Here is a 19,324-nt window from a genome sequence, read left to right as displayed (position 1 = left end):
ACTCGTGATTAAATATATTCAAAGTGTTGCTGCAGTTAACAAAAAGTATTCTCTTAATAATTGTGTATGACACTTTAATGTCAGATTAAAACAAAATTAAACTAATTTACAGTTCACTTCTACCACACAGGTACATACATATGCAGGGGAACCTAATCTCAAGTGAGTTAAATCTGAGAGAGAGAAAGAAGATTTTTTCTGGCCTTTTCTACAGCTTTGGTTACTTCTTGGCATTTTACGACATGTAAATTAATGAAGTAATTAAGATAAGTAGAAGTCAGTGATTTCACTGCGCAAACATTGTTTTTTTATCTCTTTACCTCCACAGGTTGATGGAGATTCTGTTTCAACAAAATAAGAAAAACACTGGATTAACAGGGTAGAACCTGGAAGACAATGAAAAAAACCTATAAGATGAGGACACAGTCATGTCTACATACTGTACTGTAGGCCTCCATATGTATCACTCAGATTTACCACATTTCTCATACTTAAATATTTTCAAGAGCGTATTGCAGCAACAAGCACAAAACAGTTAAAGCACCTCCACATTACCCTGCACATACAGTATGTGCAAATGCAATAACACAGATGTGCACCCAAATTTAAATATTACAGATAATATTAACAGTATTTCATTGTGTTATCAGACACATTTCCATCCCAGGACATTTGAAATATAAAATGTAAAAGTTTGCAGAACACAATTTTTGAAATTACATTAGTGGAAAGTGACATCACACCACACTTACATACCGTTCACCACATCTTTCACCACAGCATCGACAGACTAGTCACCTCATGTTGCCATATAAATGAATTTGTTAAAAGCTGACAGTGGCACAGATGTGTCCGTGCGGTTGCCTTTGTGATTGTGCTTAACTTTCAGTAGTTCTTCATCTTGTTTTGCACACTGCCTTGACATGCAAACACATTAGCAGAGATTGACATGGAGAGAAATGGGAAAACAGTTTATACTGACAAGCCATGCATGATCCTGTCATGTGGCTACGATGACCAACGAATCTGCTGCAGCCAGCAAATCAGGGAAAGCCGAGGAAAGCGAGTAAAAGAGGGAGAGTGAGGGAGAGAAAGACAGGAAAGAAATTGTGGTTAGCATTTGACAGCTTGGGTCTATTTTTAACATGGGGAGGAGGTAAGAGACAGATGATCGACAACTTTCTGCAGTTGAGGGGAGTTCTGATCACTTCCCCTGCACCGCGCTGTGTGATGTCTTGCTCACTGACAGGTAGTGTCAGGAGGAGGGGTGACACAGAGACTGGAATTCCTCTGTGGGTTTCCTGTGCGTGCCAATGCTGATATTAAACGGAATCTGTGAAGCCATTTTACCTGATGATCGTGATGGCGGAGGAGGTATGCACGGGGGAACTCGAGAGAGAGCGATTACGGATCAGACGAGACTTGCCTTTCGTCCTCCAAGAGGATGTGTGTTAAGATGAGTGAGTGTGTGTCACTGTGGGTGGGGATATATGGATCTGCCACCATGATTAAAGTGCTCCCATTGAGGGAATTGGAGGGGGTGTTGTGGAAACAGTATGGGGGTGTACGACAAGAGTAAGGCAGAATGGGCCGCAGCGCATGGTCTCCAGGAGGGACAAAAAACATGTTGCTTCTAAATGAGGATTTTCATTTCATATGACAGTGTGATGAAGACATTTAATAGGGCCTTTGTGTGCATGTATGTACTTACACTATATATGTGCATGTGAGTGTGAGCCTACACCATCTGACAGGAACCCTCCCGGCGCTATAGCAAAACTACAGGGGTTTCATCCTTTTCCCCTTTGGTAGTCAAATGTACTGTACATCACAGCTGAAACAAACCCACAAAACAAAGAGGTCAGTTTCATCCCTAATGTAGACAGCCAATTACCTTCCGGATGCCATGCATACATCCGCATAAAGAATCCGCCAAGTGGAAATTTCTGAGCAAAAAGTGAGCACTTTGCCTAATTACTCTTAATGTCTGAGGTTAATGGGCTCTTACAGATGGTCGCCCTCAGGAAATCAGTGAACGTAATGACCAGTCACTAATGAACACTCAAAACATCAATGATGATCCGAACCTAAAAAAAGTCTTTCTGTGTGTTGGTGCTGGCGATGGGCCAGGTTTGCCACAGTGTCTCAGCGTGAGCGAAGTCTGTCGCTGTGTGGTAACAGTGGCAAGCTTTTCCAAATTTGCAGTTGTGAAACAGAGTCAGCAATAAGCTAAACAGCTTCCAAACCAGACTTAATCCTGACGGATCCCGTTTAGCATTCAGTTGAGCGCCATCCACCGCTTCAAACACATGTGCAGGGAAGATTATGGGGGCTTTCTGTGCCTCTGCTGTGTTGTACTTCAGAGCCCATGTACAGTAGTGCTGCTGCATGCAGATGCATGAGAAGACAGATGAAGGAAGGAGGGCCAATGTGTGCTTCCTCTGTCAGTAGGGGACACGGCAAAGGTAACAGTGACATTTAGAAGTAGGGTAGAATTCAACGCAGCACACAGCGTTCTGTCAAAGTTAGTATTTCCTTTGCACTTTCCTGTCTTGTAGATACATATCACTTTATGTGCTATTGTTTTTGGCCGAAGAGCCAGAAAATAGACCTTACGTCAGACATGTAGTGCAAGGAAACTGAGGTAGCCTTTCAGTGGGGCACAGATCTTGGCTTTCACAATTAACAATGGTTGCATGTGAGGACAGCTGGATCTGGGGAGTGCATATCAGTACCTTACTGCAAGTGAGGGGAAGTGTCCCTGCGAGGACAGAAATACAACCGCTTGTGCCAAATGAAACAGCCCACGATAAAGGAAACTGTCCTCACAAGAAGAATGACGTCATCAGTTGTTTATGCAACATACCAAATATGGTTTACGCTAATGTTCAAGAGCCAGTGCCCTTTAGTGGTTGTAGTGATTATGATGGTAGCAAAGGAATAAGGCAGGTGACCGTGGCATAGATAAACATATTGTTTCCAGTCTGCAGTCAACATCAAGTTGGCTCCTTGTAAGCATGACAACTGTTCCCAGACCGTTACCATGACAATGTTCCTTAACCTTAGCAGGGATGTCATTTTAACGCATCCCTAAACCTTGCTGTTCTGTGTTTCAGCCACTTTTTTCAGATTACATAAAGTCCTATTGTAATTCATGCAGCAGTCTAAAAAGACCATGTTTTACTCATGCTATATGCACATAAAATAAACGTGAGCCAAAGTGAAATTTTAAGCTTCAAACAGCTTTTAAGCTCTGAACACAAAACTGTGCTTGAACACATCCTGTTCAGACAGCGAGGACGGACTGAACCTGCAGCTCTGCTAACATGCTGTTGCTACATCATAAATCAGCAACAAAGAACTCATGTTGTTGTGGAATTTGCAGGACTTGTGGGAACGACTGAAAATTACTGTCCACTTGTGTAATAGTTTGTTAAAAGCACTTTCGTACCTAATCTGATGATGGAAAACGTGTTTTCTCTCAGGGCTCTTGTCACTTGGAAAGAAAATGAAGAGAGAAAAATCCAATTATGACAGTTTTGGCAGGGAGACTCCTGCATAGTGAAAAAAGGAGCATATTAGCGGCACATTAAAACATATCCGCTCTCGTAACTGAAGGTGCATTAGCCGAAAGAGAGAACCGGGGAGGGCAGCGATGTGGGAGATATTGTGAATAAATAGCAATTATACTGTATATGGTGGAGCATGGTGACGACTGGGGGTGCGAGGTGGGGGCTTCAACTCTAAGCCATTATGGGAGATAATTGCATCATCTGAGCTCTCTCCAGAGTGTAGCTGTGTGTGACAGAAAAACAGATAAGAGCTTATAGTAATATACACCAGCCACAGAGGAGAGGAGCAGTGAGGAGGGAGGAGAGATGGAGGAAGAAATAATTTGAAAGAATGAAGAGTAAACACATGGAAGTGAGGGGCTGAGGACTGCACACGCACACACACACACACACACACACTGTGCTCAAAAACACAAAAAACAATGTGAAGGAATAGAAGACAGACTACACACACATTTAATATGTGCAGGAAAACAACACACACACACACATACATATACGCTGGTCTAACCCTTCCGGCTGACCCGAGACACTGATGCTGATGAGATGCCGGAGCTGCAGACCTCAGGAGAGATTGGATGAAGGATAGGAGGAGGAGGATGGTTGCACGATAAAATGAAGAGAAAAAGAAGAGGGCAAGAAGGAAGAGGAGGGGGAGGAAGAGAACGTAATAATGTTGATAAAAGGCACAGGGTGATGTCTGTGAGCAGGAATAGGAGGGGAAAAAGAGGAGATACATTCTTAACCGATAATTTGCTCTGCCTCTGTCAATAAACAATGACCACAGATGTTATTAATGAAATGGCGTGTGGTGGAGGGTGGGGGGGCAGAGATAACGTTTCATGCAGTGAGTGCTGAGATGACAGGAGGTCCTGCCCTTTGGAACATCACACACATGAGCTTTTGAAATAATGTGATCAGTAGAGCGGCTAGTTTTCCATGCTGCTGGGCACAGGGCTTTAAGGATTGAGACTTCAGAAACCCCAGGCTAACTCTGGAGCCGTGGAGACTGATGCTAAAGCTTGTGAGGTGTGAATTTAACTCAATACTACTCTTGAGGAATTACCTCACGTTTAACAAACCTTCAATTTGTGCTTTTAAATCAGCTAGATTAATGAAGGTAGATTCAACTAAAGACATCCTCCAAAAGAGGAAAAGATGTCATTATGTCAAAATAAGGGTCTTAAGTGATTTATTCCCAAATCTTTTTTTAAAATAAAAAAATTACAATATAATTTACATATGCTCTGTGTTTGATAATGGCTTTTTTCGCTGATTCCTAAATACAGAAATACAGTATACTTGCATCTATTGTAGTTTACACCGATGAGCTAAAAGATTACGAACACTCACAGATGAATGGAATAACATTGAATATAGTTACATCAGCACATGTCAGGGTCTGTGGTAGTGACTGGTAAGTGATCTGTCACATGTGTAGGGACTTGAACTATGAAAAGGACCTGGGACCTCATTTATAACTGTTCCGTACGCACACAACGGGGCCTGAAAGATGTGTACGCAACTGCAAACGTTGGGATTTATAAAAACAAACTTGAGGGGAGAATGTGCACACTTGTAACTCTGACCCATGCGTGGGAACATTTTGGAGACGGGAAAATGACGATGCAGATGTGAGGCGATGAACTGAAGCCAGATTATTGATCCACTTCATCATTACCATTAAAACCAACAGCGTTAGTTGTGCTCGCGCAACATAACTGTTCCATAAGAACCTTTTAATTGAGAAAGATATAAAACAACTTACAGCAGATTACGTTCAGATTCCATTAAACAGCGGAGTTACAGACCCGAGTCATGAATAGTTTTTAATAATATCTTACCACTGTGCGTGTATCATCAAGTCCGAGTGTGTGTAAAATCACTGCGCACTGGAGATCATTCACAAAAATAAAGAAAAACTATTCACTTTCAAACTTCTACTTCCAAATATGTGTGAAGTAATCGGTCTGATTGCTCTAAATATATAAATACTGCGGTGACACTGCTGCGTAGTGCTGCGTGATTCACCGGGACTGAAAGAGGAGTGCACGAATGGAAGGATTCAGAGGAAACAAGTGTTCAGCGATCACAAGATTTTTTGTCCCATGATCATGATTAATCAGCTGATATAGATTCTATAGATCTGTGATCTTGGAGCTTTGTGCTGAACTGAGTCCAGTATTACCCAGATCGACCCGACGGAGCCGAACCATACCAGTACAAACACAAGTGCTCACCAATCTGGTTTATTAGCCGACAGGTCTGTGTGTGGAATGATTAACGCTGTATAAAATGCACCTTTCTATGTAAAGCCTCTTTTAATCATTTTAAATATATAACTCTGTTAAATTGTATAGATTGGGGATATCACAGCTGTCTCTGAATTTAATAATCCTGCAGTTTTGGATGAATAAAATAAGCAAATTCTGACAGTGTGAGTTCGATTTATTTTTTTCAGGCACTTTATATCGTACTCACTCTCACTCACAGTATTATATGCAGCAGCAGCAGTGTATCAGTGCATTTAGAAACTATAGAAACCCATTGGTGAGCAGGAGGATTTAATATTCATGAGGTGCTCTGCCTTGACTATTTATGGTTGAATGTAGGTGTGTAGAGGGCGGACTTTGAGGCAGATTCATGTACACACGTTTCCAGGTGGACTGTGATTTATAAAGTGAACACTGCCTGCAGGTGTGCCTTGCCATTGCTGAGGTGCTCTGACCCAATCGTCTTTTCATAAAGATCGAGGGCCTCATTTATAAAACAGTGCGTGGGATTCATACTAAAAGTCTGCATGCGCACAAAATGTATCAGATTTATAAAACCCTGCGCACACATTTATTATGAATCCTACGCACTGTTTTATAAATGAGGCCCCCGATCTTTATGAAAAGACGATTGGGTCAGAGCACCTCAGAAATGGCAAGGCTCATATGCTGCTGACACACCACACCTGCTGACAGTGGAAAAGGATGTGTGTGTTGGAATAATTCCGATCTGCAGCGACTCAACCTCGCAGTTTACAGAATTTAGGGGATCTTCTGCCAAAGTCTTGGTGTCCATGACTGTTCTCAGTGGACGCAAAAGAGCAGCAGCACATTAGTTTTGGAGTGATCATAACATTTTGGCGTATCACTCCGTCTATCCATCTATAACCCCTATCCTTTGAGGGTCACAAGGGGAGCTGGAGCCATCACAGGGCCAACATACAGAGACAAACAACCATTCACTCTCACATTCACACCTATGGAACTTGCAGTCAGTTTGTAGTGACATGCATAGAAGACTCAGCTCATCATCTCTTTGCTGTAGCTCCATTTAGCATACAGAGATGACAGAGGTATCAATCTTTTCAAAACTAAGTGAGCATATTTCCCAGTATGTTGACCTATTCCTTCAAAGATCTCTGTCTGACAGCTTGCATACATAATGTTGACTTTGGCACAGACCTGACAGTGCAGAGATATTTCCCTCTAAAGCATCTGCACCGCACTAATTTACAGGCACATCATCTACAAAAAAGGTTTGCAAAGTTTTTAAATGTGATCTTTATGCTTGAAAACCAAAATAGATCTGAATTTGAATAGTCCTTGATGTGCATGTCTTTGGCCTTTTCTGAGCAGGAGCCCAAATCTCAGTAATCCCTGACACTGAATTGCACTGTACTGTTTGATCACCGCTGACATCCTCCTTAATGCACCTTTTCTCCCACTTTCAGCACAGTCAAGTTCACAGCGATTCCACATAGTATCCAAACGGGTGTGCTGTGTCATAGCATATCATGTGCCATACACCACGCCAGATATGACCCACAGTCTCACCATTGTTCAGTCCCTTTAACTCTTGTGACTGTCAACACTCTCTCCTCTGATTAAACTGCCATACTGTGTGACTTCTCAGATTATTCTTCAGCAGAGCATTCCGAGCATCGTGGAAGAGAACATTTACCCTGAGCAATGTCTGCAGGAAACTGGAGGCATAAACCTTACTTGTGTCCTACTGTCTTTTTTAATGGTTCGCCTTCACACGTTCTGCCTCACTGAGAACTCCAATGAGAACTCCAATACAGTTCTGATACCCTAAAGGCCTCGGCTTAATAGTGTGACTCTAATGACTTTTTCCACATAGCTGCCTGCTGCCACTGTCGCCTCATACACAATTACTTTTGCTAATGTCAAATAATTTCCTCTCAGGACACAGGTGTCAGTTGATGAAAAAATGAAAAATGAAAAAAATGACTACCTGTCTCTGTGTGCATGAGTGCATGCAGGAATATCATACTGAACCGATAAATCACAAAATGAAAAAAGGGATGTTTTCCTAATAAGACCGTTATAGTGACAGTCATTACTTTGCTTCTGTTAAACTAACTAAATCTAGTGTGTGATGGTGGATGTCTAAATTGTGTATACAAAAAAAAGTCCAAGGGGCTCAACTGCATGCCACTTACAACTAAACTTTATTCATCATTGAAGTGGGTTATCAAATGCCTCCAATATCAATGTTTTAAATAATATTAACAATAGAAGATCATAGACTATTAAGCAGTAGAACTACATCAGACAAAAAAGCATATCATTAATTTATATTTAATCTCTCAACAAACTGAGATTACATACCTCCACATCCTTACCAAATTGTGTATTAAATAATATTAATAATTAAAAAAATAACTCACTTCTCCAGATAGTTCACTGCTGCCAGCTTACTACATTCATCCAATCACATGCTGCTTTAAGACATTTATAACATTTCCATGCTGAACGAAATGTTGGATTAACACAACGCTGCCTGAAATCGTTACACTGCATCTGCAGTCTTGAAAAACCTTTATACTCATCTAAGAAAGTAAGAGTAAGTGAAAGGAGCAGTCAGCACGTGACGAATAATACAAAAAACACCAAGACATAGAATTATCACCTCGCAGTTGAATGCCTCTGCCAACCAATGAAGTTACATTATATATCCACATTATATGCAAGGAATTCAATACAAATATTAAGTGCATGTTGACATAATTACTGTATGAATTCTTGGAAAAATGTATTTTTGAGGTTACAGTGACCTTGGCCTCTGACCAAACTCTATTCAGGTCAACTTTGAGTCTTAAATAAACCTTTGAGTTAAAAGGTGAAGAAATCCCCTCAAGGCATTCTGGACATGTTGGATTCAGAAGACCAAAAAAAACATGTTTTTTGAGGTCACAGGGAACTTGACCTTCGACTATAGGTGTTTGTGCCACATGTAACGAAATTTTCTCTGTCGTTCCTGATATATCACAAGACAGGAGGTCACTGTGACCGCGACCTCTGACTTTAGACCACCAAAACCTCATCAGTTCATCTTTGACTCAAATGAACGTTTGTATCACAACCGTACAAATTCCCTGGAGGCGGTCCTGAAATATCAAGTTCATGAGAAAGGGATGAACATGGAGGCAAATGTGGAAAATAAACCAAGTAAAGGTAGCGATAGCAGCTAATTCTATTTTTAACTGGCTCCCCTGGTTACTGCACTGACGATATATTGTATTAACAAGGACAGGATTGAGGAAGGGGTTCTCCCTGGGGGAAACATTTCAGTTAATGGATTAATAATTCACTACATATCACAAATCAAAGCCATTTTTCTGGCTAGTAGACTCTTTTGCTGAAGCCCTATTCAACCATAAGAGCAGGAGGGGAGCACAATAACAGCTTTTCCATCCATTCCGTTAATGGTAATACACCTATTACTGAAAATGTTCTGTAAGGCAGGGGGCCCACAAATGGATTTGATTGGCAGTATGTGATTACGCGTTCTGTAAACACTTGGAGAAGAAAACCAGGATTATGTCAATGTCCCTGAAGTCATAAGTGCATCAGGCTCTAACCCCCGCCCCCACCTAAGTACCTCCAAGTAAGAATAATTTAACACAGCCTATCTTGTCTAAGCCCATGCCCTCAATTCCCGTCTGTCCACAGCTTTATTAACTTTTTTTTTTTTATTTAAAGAACAGGTCAGACGGATGTGTGATTGTGGTTGTTGTTGACTTCTGCCTGCAACATCTGTCAGCGCCACTGAAAGCCAGCTGCATTTGTTCTACCTCTGTCTGGAATACCATTTTTTGGGGCTGAGAATTACAGCAAATATTTGAAGCTTCATGTGATTTGCTCTGTTTCATTCACATGCGTGACTGTCAACTTTTGGGCGTCATCTGCACAAATTTGAAAGTGACTCCAGACACTACTTGGTTGCTCCGGACTTTTTTTTACTTCTTGGTAGTGTTGTTATAACTTGTCAACCTGTCACATTGTCACAGGTCACTTCCAGTGTCAGAGCTGGTAATGTTAGATGAGAGCTTGAATGTATAACTGAGATTAAAAATGTCCTTAGTGTTATTTCATACTTTGTGGGCTATTTGGGATTTAAGTGATACTTCCATAAAATTATGTGAAAATCTGCAGCATTTACATCCAGATTTTGGATATTGATTATCCCGAGTCGTTTTCAGACATGAACTCTGGAGAATATCTGCACAATTGGTTCCAGACATTCTCTGGAGTTTGCCTTTCACATATGAAGAACGTAGCAGGAGATACAACAGCAGGAAAATCCTTCAGTCCATATATGATTTGATGATATATTTAGTTCTACGTATAAGACCCTTTAAACAGGCCAGTTTTGGATATTGTAGCTCTTCCATTCATTGTTGACTACACTGCTTAGACCAGAGACCACTCATGGATGACAGCAATAAGTTTTAATATTATTAATATTGTTTATATAATTATCAGAAATCCTAAAAGGACCTGTCTTGACATTCAACGCACCAGACAGCATGTACTTAAGAGACACGAATAACAGGCTGCCACTGGAAATTCTGCCCATCTGGGCAGGTGCCAGGTATTCACACACATTTAACCCACAATTAGGATCTTTCTGCATTGCTGTCACTATTATCTATGTTGAGCACAGAGTCAGTAACCTATTATTAGCTATTATAAAATGGTTACTCTGCTACTCAGTCCAGAGGCAGATCAGTTTTAACATCAGCAGTCTGATTTGAGGCTGAGAGCGGAGGGAGAACACCCAGCATAGCAGCCAGACCGGCTTTAAGAGCCACCTGATAAGCCTCCTGTGGCATTCTTGGCTGTAAATAGTCATTAGCCAGAGTGCTGTCAAAGCCTGGCTACAGTAGTGTCACAGTCAACCCTAAATTACAGGAGTGGGGTACACAGCTGACACTGCAATCTTGCATTGTGAAGAGCGATTCAGCAGCACATGCTACTATTATGACTTGGGGCAGACCCTACAGGAATCACGATATCTCTATAAATATACATCTTGTATTTATTTATATACATAAAGCCTTGTTGAAGGAAACTATTATTGTCCATAAATTGCCAGTGGCAAACATCAGCTGGGAATAACTCTGTTTATGTGGCCCCTACGCAAAACAATACAGATAACCATGCGTGTTTTACCATCTACAAGAGATTTCTATCAGTACTTGCAGGCATCTTTCCAGGCATCATCACTCATGTGGGAAAAGATCAACGCCCACATGCAATCACTCTGCCTGTGTGTGCAGGCTGGTTATGCTCTTCGTTTTTAGAGAGGAAGGACAGTGAACTGGGAAACATAGAGAAAGATGAAGTCAGAAAGTATGTGTGTCTGTGCCTTTAAGAGTCCCTAGGCCAGGGCTGAACGTTGGGAAAGTCACCCAGTGCCTTTCTCATGACCCCTGAGAAGAGGCCTTCTTCCTTCTGGATCCATGGATGGAGATGGGACGTCCCCAAAAAAAAAAAAAGGAAAGTGACATCCACCATATCGCAGCAACAGCACGTCAGTGTTGTTTTTACAGTCACTGAGAGAATCACTCACAATTTGTTATTATAATGCAATGACAAACAGCAACTACACACCCACATATCTCAAAGCAACATGTCACACTTCAGACATAGCCACCGATGTCTCATTCCCACAGTTTATCCCACATTGAGACTAAAAATATGAATGTTTATATATATTTAAAAATGGTAAGTCTGTGAATGTGGGGCAGGAGTGGCAATCCGTCAAACCTCTGATGGTCTGAAAATGGTCTTTAGAGGTCAGCAGCCTTTAGAAATGCAGCTAATACTTCAGTGCTCCACATTCATTAATCACAGCATTAATCCTGTGAAAGTGACTTTAATTAAAGTAATATAATTAGATTAAGGTGTTTACATGACCCCAGGCTTAATTGCAGTATTTTTAGAATCAAACTAAAGTATCGATGCTCATACTGTATGTGTCGGAGCCCTAGCTTGAGGTGCTGTATACCATTTATTGTTAAAAAAAATCAAGCAACTGCAATGAATGGGATGCAGAATGAATACAACAAGATGCAAAGCATTCAGAAATACATTACAACTACAAAGACATGCAAAACTACTATTAAGTGACAAAAACGACAACAAAGAGATGTTGTTAGCAAAGGAAAATGTGTGATGTGAGATTATGGGCCAATAACATAAAGACAAAAGCCTGAGGTTTCCCAGGATATTAGAGAAAAAGACTGAAATAAAGAAGCTCTGGTTAGACTTTCCATTTCTGTCCTGCACAGTGATGGCTCTCTCTTTATCCATCAGTGTGCGGCGGAACCTGAACTAATCTCCCTTCAGGTTCTTGTTCTCCTGGGCCTTGTACAGAGCGCCAGTGGGTGTAAATACATAGGATTACAAGAGGCACTGGCACACTTGCACAGCGCAGACTGACGATTGGACGGCAAACTGCCTCGTTGGGTCGAGAAAAAGTGCACTGTTGTGTTTCTGTGTCATTACGTATGTACCAATAAATCCCTCAATCTCCTTCGTCAAATCAAAATTGCACCAGTTGCTGGGGACACGTACACGAGGACTGTGGGCTTCAAACTGCTGTAATCCCGGCTCAAGGAGGAAAGGGGCTTTGCTGCACATCCATTTAGTATTATTCTAAGAAATAGGCAATTAGAGATAAGGCCATACATAGTTGTACGTTGGATGAACTGCATTCCATGACTCTCCCTTTGGCACTCTTATGGGACATGTAGTATATTTTGGGCTGAAGTGTTGTCAGGGTGACAATAGGGAGTGGACGAGGACACAAAACCCATGTTGACATAAGATACTTTCAGACAAGCACTGGACTCCCCAGTTTCTCCAGAGGAGGTGCATGTGTGAACGCAAATGTCAGAGTCAGACGCTCCGCAGTTACTACGCTCTTTCTTTGCCTGGCCTCCTGGTATAATGTCCGTTGAGAGCCAGGAGAAGTCGAGGTGTGAACACAGCAGGGGATCCCCACTGGAGATTCACCAGAAGCCACTGGGGGGATTGATGATGCTTCTTACACGTGACAGAAGCAAACATTAATAAGACAAAAGAAAACAAATATCTTCCGGTGAAAAAGCGGCGTCGTACACGTAGAAGACACCGACGAGGATGTCAAGCGAGTTTGTGGTGATAAGGGCGGACGATGGTGTCGGGGTGATGTAAACAAAAACACGTGATCTTCGCAGCGGATTTAATGCGTCACTTCCTGCCTCTGTCTGCTGCTCCACCTCTTGCCTGATTAACACGGAGGTTTTGTTGCTGTTGTAAACGCGTCTGTGCAGAGAACCTCCCGCTGTGTTGTGCATGTGTGAAAGACAAACTGCTGGTAAACTCCGTAGCCAATTCTCTGGACATTACCCGGTCATGTCTGAAAACAACTATATTGTCATATAAAGAGTAAATGTGTATGCCAGGCTTTAAGACATCGTATGTTTTAATGGGTGCAAGGGTTAAGTGGCCATGTGTTAAAAATAATACATATGGCTCAAATGAATTCTTGTAACCTTCTCACTTACTACTCTAAATCACAGTTGACATTGAAAATCAGCCATGGCAGCAGCTGCACTACCCCCACCATCCCAATGGATCCTTTGAAGCTTGTATGGATTGACCTTGTTAAATAAGTAAAGTCCACAGTGGGGACCCACCTGGAAAACAAATGAAGATGTTCTTTTGCCAGATGTTGTGTCCAGAACGGAGCAGTGATTGTGCAACTGTTGGTTACGATAAGATAAAGCATGGCTTATGTGTTGTTCCCATGAACTGTCCTATGATAAGGGCTTCAAGATTACCACATGTGCTCATGCAAATGCATTCAGAAATCACACACACACACACACACACACACACACACACACACACACACACACACACACACACACACACACACACACACACACACACACACACACACACACACACACACACACACACACACACACACACACACACACACACACACACACACACGAGACATTACACCAGCTGACATTCATTTCCTAAGGACATACCTTAGACTAACCTTAACCTAACCTCAAAACATACCTTAAAGTGTAATGATTCATATTGGGGACTTGACTTTTGTCCCCCTAAGGAAGAAAATATTCACAATATGACTTCATAAATAAACAGACTGACAGAATGTTAAATGTCCTCACTTTCCAAAAATGTCCTCACTCTGTATAGGGTCTATGCTTAAAATGGTCCTCAAAAAGATATAAGTACAGGAACACACACACAGTAAAACACAGTGCTAATGCCAGGAATAAAAAACACCTTTTTCCTTTGCAAACATTCAATCATCTAAAATAGTCTGAGTGCGGATCGTCCACATTTCAACATGAGGGGACCAAGTGTCAATGCAATCTCACCAACATTTAGAGCTTTCCTGGCAAACTTACCAACTTCCTAACGATTTACTGTTCGAGTCTGCACAACCTATTTTTTTTGTTCAGATCATGGTGTCCAGATAACAGCAACCAGAGCGCCTGTATCTGACATTTCCCTGAAAAAAAGCTAAAATATAGACGACAACGTCTTACACACACATCTCTGACAAAAGTGAAATAAAGGTCATTCACCCTGAATGGGATTTTTGTGTTAACTTGCCTGGAAACTAAATTAAGGAGGGCAAATTAATTTAACTAATTAGAACACAGAGCATAATTAGGTACAATGCCTGTTGAACTTAGGCTAATGTAATCTAATTAGCTGGTCCGAACACAACTTTACTGAGACAATCGTTATGAGTTCCTGCGATTGTGAAGCATTGTGAGCTGTTTTACAGAAAAAGCTTCAAAAGAAAAAAGAAAAAGAAAAACAGGGCTGTGAGTACACACCGACATTTAGTGTTAAATTCAATTCAGACAAGTAACAATGAATCAAACAAAGGTTAAAGTTAAAGTCCACTGATTGGCCAAATCAGAATTAGATCTCGCAATGTGTATGTTCAGCTGCTCTGGCTTGTGGTCATACTATTACAACACTGTACAAGTCTCAGGTCTGCGTTTTACACTTAGCAGTGTATTTGTTTCTTTATTTATAGGATCACGATGGGTAAAATACACAAAATTGTATTGTATTATATTTGATTGAATTCAATTCTATTCTATATGTTTAATCTATTATGTTTAATATGCTGCTTGTTTATTTCTACTGTCCAAACCTCGAAATATTTTTTATATAAGACAAGGAAACTTAAAAAATTATATAAAATATTAAAATGGTTGCCAGTCAAATTTTGGTCAATTAGATAAATTGTTGTAGCTCTTACGGTGCATATACGTATGTGATGATGACTTTGTTGCCAAAACTCTGCTCAGATACAGAGTCAGCAGATGAATGAGCCAAACAGTAAACAGTGCAGCTCTTAATTTTCAGACACATTCATGTGCAGACCACAATCACTCATCGATCTGTCCTGACGACAGCAGAGTGACAGCTTCCTGCACTGCTCGGATTTTTTGCCTGAGACCCCAAATTTCAAATAATGCCTTCGTCGTGTTCTTAGGACGCGTTAGCTCACTTCCTGCTCCAACACAGTCTACATCAGGGACTGAAGGAGTGCACGGCTTTTCCTGTCGCCACAGGCCGCCATTCATGAGCACTTCCTCTCTGCGTCTCGACCACTCCGTGTTTTCAGGACACACCTGCAGGGTGACTGATAGTGAGAAGGCCGAGGTCAAGGTCGGCTGCTGTGCTTGTATTGTCCAGTTGTGCAGTGAATCAAAGCCTGTTGTTAAAACTCAAGATGAGTCACTGGGGGACTTTATTACCAATCACTGCTTGAAAGGCCTTTGAGGTGTTGAACTCATGTAATGTCCGCACAGGGGTCTGGGTGGTAAATGGCAGCATTTCTCAGGTAGAACCCTTCCCTCAGGGTGTAACAAGTCCGTCTGAGATTGCCTGTGTCAGCGTAGGTGATTGTTTTGGCAACAGCGGTGAAGAGCACACATGGGCTTTGAGCAACCCAGAGTGAATTTAGGTCAAATGTGAAGCTCCTGCTTGTTCTCGTGTCTCACAGACCAAATAGAATACACACTCACCTGTAGTAGACGGAGTAGCCTTAATGGATATCTCCTGTTTTTAGGAGAGCCAGATGGTTTGGCAGAGAAGGCCAAACCAGAAGGGCCATTTAAAGTAAAATTTGCTTGTTACTATAATTTACAAAAATCTAGTTTCTGGTTTGTTGCTGTTGAAGGACACTTAACGATTTTCAGTGCAATCAGAAACGTGCATTTGCTCCAGCTCCATCCGTGCAGTCTGATGGAGACCAAATGTTGCTTTAGTTTTCTGCCTCCTGGTCAGCTATCTGACTTTATCTTTCTGAAAATCTTATCAATATTCTCCTGTGTAAGTGTAAAACGATGCTTTGCGTCTGCACGGCTCTTGTTGAGAGTTTTACCTGAATGAATCATTTAGAACTTGTCATTTCTTAAAACATTTGCAGGAGCCCTTGTGCGGCTGAACCGTGCCCCAATTTCGGAATCAAAAGAGACGGCGGGGGGAAAGTAGGCTGCATGTACTGTACAGCTATCAGTGAAAGTAGGAGTTTAATACATTGCTAGAGAGAGTGATGGCTGAGCCAATGTTGCGGCAGACATAAAGGGATTATTTGTCCCTGGAAGACATAATCATGTGTAACACTTGTTTCAAATCCTGTGAAAAACAAACAGGTGTTTTAGCTTTAAATCCACCCCTCCATCCTCTGGCACACGTACAGAGGAGAACGAGAGAGAGACCCCATAAACTTCCTCATTAATTATTAGCACATGATTATGACTAATATTGTATACATGTCACATACTGAAGAATGGGGATGTTTTTAAGATCATGCTTTAAAAAGATACAATTTTTGCCTTGATTTGTTCATAAACTGGATGACAATGTGATTTTAGTGTTGGATGAATGTCACCTTGAATCGTTTGCCCGATTTTATTTACAAGATATCAGCATGACTTTGAAAATATCTGAACTTTACAGGAGGGCTACGTCACGAGTGCGGTGTACGGGGAACCACATGAAAACCCACTTGTGAATGAATGAGTGAAAATCAGCTGCTCACTCACCTGAGAGCCCGCACAGGAAGGTGAAGGAGAGCAAAGGAAGTTTCCTGGAAGTAGCACAGACCTCCATGGCTGATGTGTCCACTTCTCAGCGCGTGAATGTCCTTCACTCGGCTGTATGTCTCTATATATGTAAAGATACAGATATATATGTATAGATATATGCGAGCTCTTTGGCCAAAGCTCCTCCAGGTCTGTCAGGTGGTCTCGCTTCAGTCCTCCAGCAGAGACGTTACAGGTGAGGGACACGTCAGGTGAGCAGAGCCGGTCTAGTGCTCAGTGGTTCACCGCCTCCGACACCGAGGACCCTCCGTGACTCCTCTTCTCCTCCTCTTCACACCAGCGGCATGTGCGACTCCCGCTCATCGACAACTCTGAGCGGTCATACGGAGTCCTCTCCTGAGAGAGAGGGGGAGAGGGGGAGAGAGAGAGAGAGAGAGAGAGAGAGAGAGAGAGAGAGAGAGAGAGAGAGAGAGAGAGAGGAGGGAGAGACAGAGAGAAAGACAGAGGAGAGAGAGAGAGAGAGAGAGACATAGAGAAAGAGAGAGAGAGAGAGAGAGAGAGAGAGAGAGAGAGAGAGACATAGAGAGAGAGAGAGAGAGAGAGAGAGAGAGAGAGAAGAGAGACATAGAGAAAGACAGAGGAGAGAGAGAGAGAGAGAGAGACATAGAGAAAGACAGAGGAGAGAGAGAGAGAGAGAGAGCAGTGTCGCCTCAGCGAGCTGGCGTCATTTAACTCAATATCGTCGACAACTTCCGGTTATTGGCTTAAATAAATATAACCCTCTAACGTGCGGATCCGCTATGAATGAATGAGTTGCATGACAGCGTTTCTTTTATTTTGAAAGGCAGACATCCGCGGTTTCATTCGTAAATGCCGCAGTTGCACCTGTTCGCTGACTCGCAGGTGCAAAAAAAGAGAGAAAAAACACTAACCTACTTTCCCCCGAAGAATTTCCTACTTTTTTTTTTATATTTACATATTTTTTATCGAGAGTCATTCAAAGATTATTCTTTTAAAATGTGATCTTTCTCAATTTTGCTCTCATGTTTTACATACATGTAAATTAAATCAAAAAGAAAACTTGTACAGTACCTTAAAATAATAACAAACTAGTAAAATTAAATAGAAAAAACTAAGAAATAGATATATCGGTAGAGGTACCTATGTTTATTTAGGGTAGATTTGAGTTAGGACAAACTGTATAGTTGTATATTCACTTCACATGACAATGTAAAGAAAAAAAAATGTCCTTATTTGAAACACCCAGGTTTAATGACACTAATATACTGTATCCACCTAGCCCAGTCCGACTTAAGAATTTCAGATGTACTTATGAATACATTTGATTTGCTTTGATTTCACTTTATTGTCAGAATCCTCTCTGCAGTTTGTCGTGAGTCAAAACACAACAAAAGGCAGATTCTCACCAACACAAGACGTGTCATACAATAACTGTGAAAGGAAAATAGACAAGAACGTTAATAAAGAATCTCCTCAATATAAAAATGATAAACATATACAGCCAATGGGTCTGAATCAGGAGGAAAGACCCCATGGGCCCCAACATGTTAGGGACGCCCAGGTCCGATCAGCCTGGTGGGACTTCCTCAGCAGAGGATGTCTTGTCATCAAAAGGCTGAATGACTCAATGATGTTCACCATCTTGTCCTGTGTTCGAAAATAATTTAACATATAAATGCAACCTCTCTCTCTCTCTCTCTCTCTCTCTCTCTCTCTCTCTCTCTCTCTCTCTCTCTCCCCTCTGTTCCATCCACCTCTCCTCTCTTCCCTATTTCTCCCCACTCACCCGGTCGAGGCAGATGGCCGCCCACATTGAGATTGTTTCTGCCATTAAAGGTTTTTATTCTATCCACAGTCACCAAAGGGTTTCCTCGTTGTGGGAACTGTTGGGTTTCTCTATAATCTTGTAAGGTCTTGACCATACTATGTATTATGGGGTAATGTTTGTTGTGATTTGGCGCTATACAAATAAAACTGAATTGAATTTTTTCACACACAACAAAAAACCCAAACACGTGTCGAGAGGTAGATTCTACAGACAAATCCCATCACCTTGTAAAAAAAATGACATAAAGGTTTAAAATTAATTTATATAACAAAATCATAAATAAATAAATATAACATAGTATCAGTGCAAAATGTGGATGAGTGAATGTCTCAACCAATCTTCATTTTTCTCCAAAATATCGCCACAAAAAAAGAGAGAAAGAATTCATTATAAAATCAGTTCCTCGAGTCTTCAAGCTGACAAGTCTCATTAATGCCCCGATGCGACCAGCCAGACGTACTCGTGTGCAACTTGCCCATTTCAAATACCCCATGGCTC

General features: G+C 41.5%; 1 protein-coding gene across 1 annotated transcript in view; it reads right to left on the bottom strand.

Annotated features, from left to right (window-relative positions):
• Positions 1 to 17,377, bottom strand: part of esama (endothelial cell adhesion molecule a) — a 58,141-nt gene extending 40,764 nt beyond the window's left edge. The window contains exon 1 of the mRNA XM_035178816.2: positions 16,978 to 17,377. Coding sequence (XP_035034707.1) covers positions 16,978 to 17,044 — 67 coding nt within the window. The 5' untranslated portion in view covers positions 17,045 to 17,377. The remainder of the gene's footprint in view (positions 1 to 16,977) is intronic.
• Positions 17,378 to 19,324: the final 1,947 nt, after the last annotated feature.

Source organism: Hippoglossus stenolepis, chromosome 15, assembly GCF_022539355.2.
Source record: "Hippoglossus stenolepis isolate QCI-W04-F060 chromosome 15, HSTE1.2, whole genome shotgun sequence".
Classification (NCBI taxonomy): domain Eukaryota; kingdom Metazoa; phylum Chordata; class Actinopteri; order Pleuronectiformes; family Pleuronectidae; genus Hippoglossus; species Hippoglossus stenolepis.
The sequence above is the reverse complement of the archived record's forward strand: the minus strand, read 5'-3'. Positions and strand labels throughout refer to the sequence as shown.